The sequence below is a fragment of the Toxorhynchites rutilus genome, chromosome 1 (assembly GCF_029784135.1).
Source record: "Toxorhynchites rutilus septentrionalis strain SRP chromosome 1, ASM2978413v1, whole genome shotgun sequence".
Classification (NCBI taxonomy): domain Eukaryota; kingdom Metazoa; phylum Arthropoda; class Insecta; order Diptera; family Culicidae; genus Toxorhynchites; species Toxorhynchites rutilus.
The window spans coordinates 131,299,478-131,307,807 of record NC_073744.1 but is presented as its reverse complement, the minus strand read 5'-3'; the positions used below and the strand labels follow the sequence as shown (position 1 = coordinate 131,307,807).

The window sequence follows — 8,330 nt, the reverse complement described above, 5'->3', positions numbered from 1 at the left end:
CCCCGTCACGGCGGATGCTGCCACTTTCACCACCAAACGGAGTAGTGAAAAGGTGAAAGTGTTTATAGTTTTACGACACCCTCTAAAAGCCACTGGGAAATTAACTCTGGCGCCTCACTTCAGCAAAGAACGGGGGTGGGGGTGGGAGAGATTAAATTTCTGCTCCTCTGGGATCGATTCGAGCAGAAAGGTGTTACCGTGCGTTAGCTTCGTATCTCCCTTCCCCTTTTCTCGGCCACACGAATGGAAAACCACAAAATAGATTATTTGCGAGTGATTCCGACTGGCAAAAGAGGCCTCCTGCGGTGCTTTTCAGTCTGGTTTCTGCTTTTTGCTTGAGAGCTAATTAATGCTGAAAAGTGAAAGCCAGATTAGTTCGGGATAAAAAGGGAAGATTAACTGACCGGACCAGCCCAGAGCATATGAGAGGGTGTGATTTTTTATCGCATAGTTTTTCTACTATTTTCTCGTTCAAGGATATTCATTTTTCATGCGAGTCAACTTGATTAGTTCTAAGAACTCATTGGAAAATTGAAAATTTAACCCTCTTTTCCCAACCCTACCTTGACATCCATTCTAATCTTCCAGAGTTTTGGTGAACACTGATATTCTGTAATATATTGCACTAGCTGACCCGGCAAACTTCGTCCCACCCATAATTTGTTTTTTGTTATCAATACCTTCAAACATTCACGTTTTCTTACTATGAGCAAGTTCATGGGTCCAACCTCAGAGCTGTTCATTGATTGATCTTCTAGACGACTCCGTTTAATTTCGTATGGCAGCTCCCCCTTAGAGTGGAGGATGGAGTGTCTAACCACCGTAAAAACATTTATTGCACCCTAAAACCTCCACATGCCAAATTAGTTTTATTTGCTTGATTAATGCAATGCAGAAATGCAGCAATTTGTGTTTCATTTGCGTTTTGCATGGACCGGAAGAGATGATAATCACTTGGAGCCAGGTCCGGACTATACGGTGGGTGCAATAGGACATCCCATCCGAGCTCCCGTAGCTTCTGGCGGGTCATCAAAGATGTGTGAGGCCGAGCGTTGTCCTGGTGGAAAACAACACCATTCCTATTGATAATTTCTGACCGCTTTTGGTCAATCGCTTGGTTGAAACTGTCAAGCTGCGCACAGTAGAGAACCGAGTTGAGGGTCTGGCCATAGTTGAGCAGCTCATATTGGATGATTCCCTTCCAATCCCACCAAACACACAGCAGAACCTTCCTGGCCCTCAATCCGGGCTTGGCGATAGTTTGGGCCGGCTCATCGCGCTTCGACCACGACTTTTTTTGCTTTAGGTTGTCGTACGTGATCCACTTTTCATCACCAGTCACTATCTTCTTCAAAAATGGGTCGAGTTCGTTCCATTTCCGGAGTGCATCGCAGTCGTTGATTCGGTCTAAAAGATTTTTTTGCGTCTCTCGGGAACATATTGGAGTACAAATTGAAGATCGAAAATCGAGCACATCGTGAAAATTGTCCAATTTCAAACGCTTATTGCTCAGTCATTTCATGATGGATTGATGAAATTTTTGCGTCAATCGATCTCGGCACTCCATAAAATTTTTTTATTCTGAAGAAAATAATATACAGAGTTTTCCAACTTTAAATTCCTAAAGTAAATTGAAATAAAACACTCTTAGAATTCGAATTTCGATGAAACTTTTATTTCAAATTAAAGTTTGGTTTATGCCATTATGTGTGAAATACAACATCATTCAAATGTCCACCTAGGGCTTCCTCGCACACCTTGATCCGGAATAGGTAATTTTCGATGACTTTTCGGCACCTATTAGGCGGTATCTCGGTCATAACTTCACGAATGTTGTCTTTCAAATGTTCAACAGTTTGCGGAGAGTTGGCATAGACACGGTCTTTCGAATAACCCCAGAAAAAAAAGTCTAGCGGGTTCAAATCGCATGATCTGGACGGCCAATTGGCATCACCAAAACGCGAAATTATGCGTCCCTCAAATTTCGTTCGCAATATGGCCATGTTCGGTCGTTTTGTGTGGCACGTGGCGCCGTCCTGTTGAAACCACATGTCATCCGTATCCATATCTTCAATTTGTGGCAAAAAAAATCGGTTAACAGGCGGCCATAGCGCTCACCATTCACAGTTACCGTCTCGCCGTCCCATTTTCAAAGAAATACGGCCCGATGACTCCACCAGACCATAATGCGCACCAAACAGTGACTTTTGACGGATGCAATGGCCTCTCAACAATCACGTGTGGATTTTCTGAGCCCCATATACGGAAATTTTGGGTAGCCACCGAGCTCGAAATGTGCCTCATCGCTGAAGAAAATTTGATGCGAGAATTCAGCATTTTTCTGCTGTTGTTCGTTCACCCAATCGACGTATGCCCGACGCATTCCATGGTCACCACGCTCTAATTTTTGTACCGGTTGGACTTTATATGGATGTAGGTACAAGTCCAAATACAAAATTCGCCACAATGATGTGTTTGACAAGCCCAATTGCTGAGCACGCCGTGGAATCGAAACATTCTGGTCATCCTCCACACTGGCAGCAACAGCAGCAATATTTTCGACCGAACGCACAATACGATGATGCACAGGTTTCACAATATCCGCTAAGAATCCAGTTTGTTCGAATTTACGCACTACATTAGCGATTGTGTGCTCTGTAGGCCGTCCATGACGACCAAAATCCGTCCGTAATGCTCGAAAAACATTTGCCGGTTTTTCATCATTTTTATAGTATAATTTAACAAAATTAACATGTTGTGCGATGCTAAAACGATCTATATTGTAAAATGGCAGACATTCAACTAACGATATGACGCTTTGGTTGACAGCTATGTCAAGCGTTTGTCAGCGCAGGGCGGTATACTTTCGGAAGCCCGAAATGGAAAACCCTGTATGTTATGAAACTAACTATCGAACAATTGCAAAATTTCATCCCCTATCCTAACGGAAATACCCACTTATGATTGGTCGAAACTGATGACACATGCGGCGGGTCCTTAACAGAGACATCAAAACCAAGCTGCCTGGGGGAAATCGACATTGCAAATACATGAAAGTAGGGGGAATTTTTGTTCCTACCAAAATTTATTCCCTAACAGAGACATCAAAACCAAGGTGCTCCTTTAATGTTGGTTGCTTCGTGAAATTTTATATTAATTCGTCGTGATCGTGTATTGTGAAAAATTTAGCACAAGTGTATGTGTAAAATTGTATATGGTAGCAGTTGTGTTAAAAATGACTTGATATATGATACGAGTTATTTCAATTTTCATAAATAAAAACCAAGGTGTGTTCCCGCTCGAGAGCGGTCATTTGGTTCAAGCTGTCTGTTTTGTTGTGTTCATTCTCACCCAAGGAATGAAAAAGGGCGAGAAAAATTTGGAAAATTGATGAAATATTAGAAAAAGTGATTTCCCATATGCTCTACATATGGTATTAGGTGTTGTTAATCTAATTAAAATTCGCATTGGGTAAAACTCAGAAAGTAAAAATGATAGAAGAAAATTAGCTTTGCCATTTCAAATATGTTTTCTCTATATTAAAGTAACATGTTTTTACTTATGAGAAAACTTGACAATTGTGTTCGGTATTGGTACTTATCTTATATTAGGCTGTCAAAAAAGTCCTGCGGTATTTTTTTTTTGAATTTTCATTTGTTCATAAAATTAGTTACAATCATCTGTTTTAAGTCAAATATGCGCCATTTTGTTCGATGACTTGTTCCCAACGAGATGCCAACTTCATAATACCTCTGTTATAGATGCTCGCTTCCTTATTGGCAAAAAACTCGGATAGCCAATTTTCACAGGCCTCTTTTGTGGCTAACTTCTGACTACCTAGCTCGTTCGCCATGGACAAAAACAGGTAGTAGTCACTTGGTGCAAGATCCGGACTATACGGCGGATGCAAAAGAACCTCCCATCCGAGCTCCCGGAGCTTCTGGCGCGTCACCAAAGAAGTGTGTGGCCTGGCGTTGTCCTGATGGAAGACAATGCGGCCTCTGTTTATCAAAGATGGCCTCTTCTTCATGAGTGCTACCTTCAAGCGGTCCAGTTGTTGGCAGTACAGGTCCGAATTGAGCGTTTAGCCATAGGGAAGCAGCTCATAATAGCAGAACCTTCCTGGCCGTTAATGAGGGCTTGGCCACCGTCTGAACCGCTTCAGCGGGCTTCGACCACGACCGTTTGCGCTTCACGTTGTCGTAAGTGACCCACTTTTCATCGCCAGTCACCATCCGTTTCAGAAACGGGTCGATTTTGTTGCGATTCAGCAGCGATTCACATGCGTCGATACGGTCAAAGATGTTTTTTTGCGTCAACGTGTGTGGCACCCATACATCGAGCTTCTTTGTGAATCCAAGCTTCTTCAAATGGTTAATAACGGTTTGATGACTTATCCCCAGCTCTTGGCCGATGCTACGGCTGCTACTATGCCGGTCTTTCTCGGCTAATTCAGCGATTTTGTCACAATTTTCGACGACAGACCTTCCGGAGCGTGGCGCATCTTCGACGACCTCTACACCAGAACGAAAACGTTGAAACCATCGTTGTGCGGTGGAAATGGAAACTGTATCGGGTCCCTAAACTGCACAAATTTTATTGGCAGCTTGAGATGCATTTTTGCCTTTGTCATAGTAGTACTGTAAAATATGTCGGATTTTCTCTTTATTTTGCTACATATTTGCGACACTATAACTCACGAACGACTTAACCAAACAAAACACTGTCAAGAACTATATTATAGCGCGCAAAAATACCTTTTCAACAAGCTATAGTATGACTCGATACAATGAATCAGTGTTGGAAAAAATCATCTTCGCTAAGATCAAATGCATAGATTTTCGGGCTAGGTTGCATCGAAAACCTATATATTCCAAACGAAAATTAAAATGACAGATCGTGGCAACCATTGAATATGAGCAAATGAGCTTTTGTCCTTCAATATGTTTTGATGTTTATTTTTTCCACCCAGTGTCATTTTCATCTTGATTATCGGAAACGTCAGAACTGAATTTCATTTCAGCCAACTGAATATCAGCTGTTGTTAACTTCTAACCTGAAGCTGCTGTGTGCGGTTGGGTTTTGCAGTTGCCGGATGCCGTAATCGGAAATACCTTATGAAATTCCCCGATGTCGCAAATGACTTGACGGTAGCTAAAACCACTCGTTGTATCCATTCTGCATATGCCGTTGCTACCGTCTCGCCAAATAAAATTTTTTTTGTACTTAAATTCACTGCCAGAACGAATATCGTTTCGGATGTGATGAATATCAATTTGTTGCTTTTGATATCCAAAGTATAAATAACAGCGAAGTTATGAACCCCACTCAATGTCGCATTCATTCATTATAGCAAATTTGTTCATTCAACAGCGGTATGAACAAAATGAACTCGTTTGTTATTGTCATCAATATAATGAGGGCAGTGTGTTTCAATCTGAAAAAAAGTCAAATATTCACGAGAAACGAATATGATTTTGTTCCAGTGTAACAAAATCATATTCGTTTCTCGTGAATATTTGTTGATATTCTAAGACACTGCAATGAATACAACTAGAACTACGCGCTTACAACGACACCTCGCGGAAATACCGCAGGACTTTTTTGACAGCCTAATATATGGATCCGTTCAATCCAGTTACGAGAGGGACTGAAATCAAATAAGAATAGTCCGGTAATGATCTTATGCATTATATTCAATAAAAATTCCACGCCACTAACATTTCATTCAACAATATTCTAGAGTATGAAAAAAGGCACTTGCCCAAAAAAGTTACTCCTATACTCGCGTCGGTGTGTCAGACCGATAGTGTTAAAAAAGTGGCACACGTCCCCTTTGTACCAACACATGGGATACGCTAAACGATGACGAACGACGAATAACGAAGCTAGAGAGAATTGCAAAGTCGTAGTGTTGATATTTTTCTGGGAAATGAACGAATTATTGATTTCTCGGTCTGACAGACCAATGCGCGAGTATAGGAGTGTTCAATGTGGCTTGTTGAATGAAATCAATTTTAATGCGAAGAAGCCAAGAATAGTGACGAAGCGTCCCATGACCGTTCCCACTTCACACGCTTCTAACTTTTTTAGTTTTAATACTTTTCTTTCGTTTATATAATTTTTTAAATGATTAATGTGCAGAAATAGAGTAATGTATATTGAAAAATGTTATTTGTTTTATTTGTTCAGAGCTCAAACAATGTCTGAAAATTATACATCCACACTGGCATACTCTCTAGTCGATTTCATTCTTAATTGGTTGATGTTGAATTTTTATGTTTTAATTCTCAATAACACGCAATGATATTCAATTCTGATGATTCGATATTCAATTCTGATGAATTCTGATGATTCGTGATCATGCTATGAAATGAACTTCATAGCATGATCACGTTGATGTTCATTCCACTTGTTTTCATTGATAGAATTGTTTCATTTTTATCGATAATCCCTTGAGCAGTAGGATGTCAATACAAGGTAGGTTGAAATTCGCCGTATTTGAATGTCGTGAACGTGAATATTTTCGGCACTGTCACTGACTGAGTGTCTGATTTTGAATTACCAAAAACTGTGTGCTTCCCACCGTTCAATCCTTCCATTTAAACAATGAACTGCGCAAGAAGAAGCTTGTCAATTGGGTACAACTTGTATTTTAACAGAGCTCTACCGCCTCAGTGCTAACAGTTCAACAATGTATAACTCGTAGTACAAACCCACCGCGTCCGACACTGGCTCTCCCCGGCGGTTTCAATTAGCTCAGCGTAAGCGGATTAACTCACACTTATTTTTGCAATCCGTTATCACGCACGTGAAATATAAATAGTATCGTCATCAAGTCGGACACTTCCTTGCCCCAGGCATCAATGCGCTGTTATCAGTAAGCTTCAGTCGGGCCAGCTGACAGGATGATCAACTTGCAACTGTGAGTATTCAAAATTCCCAAGAGCCACTCGACCCAATATCATACAATTTTGTTTTTTTTTTCTGTATTTTAGGGCCATTTCTGTCGCCGTTTTGGTGGCAGTGACCGCCGGTGATCGGCTGCACATTTGCCAGAATCAGTTCAGCGTGAAGGATGACTTCTACGTGTTCAACACCGATTGCAGGGACTTCGATGATGACGCTTTGGCGCGAACAAATTTCAACGAAGATCGTCAGCTTTGGATACGAAATGGCACTGTGCAGGATATTGAACAGCTGCTGAACGCGAGTTTGTACCATGTTACGAACCTCAAGATCACCGATTTGGCGGAGGAAGGAAGCACACCGATTGCGGTGTTTCCCATCGATTCGATGCGGTTTTCTATATTGGAACTGTCGAATGATGGGATTGAAGCGCTAAACATTAGTGAAAATGACTATCGGTTGACCCACCTCGATGTGCGCAGGAATAAACTGACCGATCTAGAGAATGTGAAATATTTAACAAAGCTGGAATCTTTGAAGGTGGATGGAAATCTCATCGAAAGTGTCCTGTTGGAAGATTTTCAAAACCTCACGAATTTGTTAGTATTATCATTTGCGGGGAACAGGATAAAAAGCATCTCGGCCTCACAGGTAGTTTTTCTGCCCAAGCTGCGCACCGTGGATATTTCCAACAATCAGTTAACGAGCTTGAATGTTACGGAATGGAGCTTCCCCCAGTTGGCCAGCTTCTACTTGCATGACAATTCACTCTCCAAAGTGGAAGGGTTGAGGGGCAAGTTTCCGAAAGCCTGGGACATCGCAATGGGTGGACGGAATAACTGGAACTGTGATTGGTTCGATGTTTTGCTGGAATTCCTGAAGCGCGATCGACAGTTTGCGATGCAGATGTTTGGTGACAGACCAAACTGTCCAAACGAAACTCGAATGGACGGGTTTATATGCTGTACCTAATTGTAGCAAATATCAATAAAACATAAGTGTGCTAAACTATGGGTTATGAAGCGATCATTGATTCATTCTTCTTTGGAAGAAAGAGAGGGACGAGAAATCAATTGCACATTCAATTAATTGGCACTCTTGGAGCGAACTTTGACGCCACCAGGGAAGACGATCCACGGAAAGGTTGTCGAGTCTATAAATAATCATTCCCTCTCCCCCATACTTGCTTTCTGCCCACCAATTGGTGGCTATTCCAAGAACTCAAGGCGTTCTCTTACACGCTCAAATTATCATGATAATTATGGTCATTACGTTGTTCGCTTGCCTGGAGTCAATAGACTGGACGGAGATTCCGAGTGGGGGCTATCATCGTTCCGACGTAATTGCTCATCTTTCAGCTGGCCACAGGCGCGACTCATATGGCAAGTGTGCCATAAATAATCACACAGCCTCAACCAGGG

The 8,330-nt window shown here is 41.7% G+C and overlaps 1 protein-coding gene across 1 annotated transcript; it reads left to right on the top strand.

Moving 5' to 3' along the window:
- The first annotated feature begins 6,772 nt into the window (after nt 1–6,772).
- LOC129761872 (leucine-rich repeat-containing protein let-4-like) lies at nt 6,773–7,931 on the top strand. The gene is made up of 2 exons (XM_055759696.1): nt 6,773–6,925; nt 6,999–7,931. Exons 1-2 carry the CDS (start codon nt 6,909–6,911, stop codon nt 7,879–7,881), a joined length of 900 nt encoding a protein of 299 aa, XP_055615671.1. The 5' UTR covers nt 6,773–6,908; the 3' UTR covers nt 7,882–7,931.
- Nucleotides 7,932–8,330: the final 399 nt, after the last annotated feature.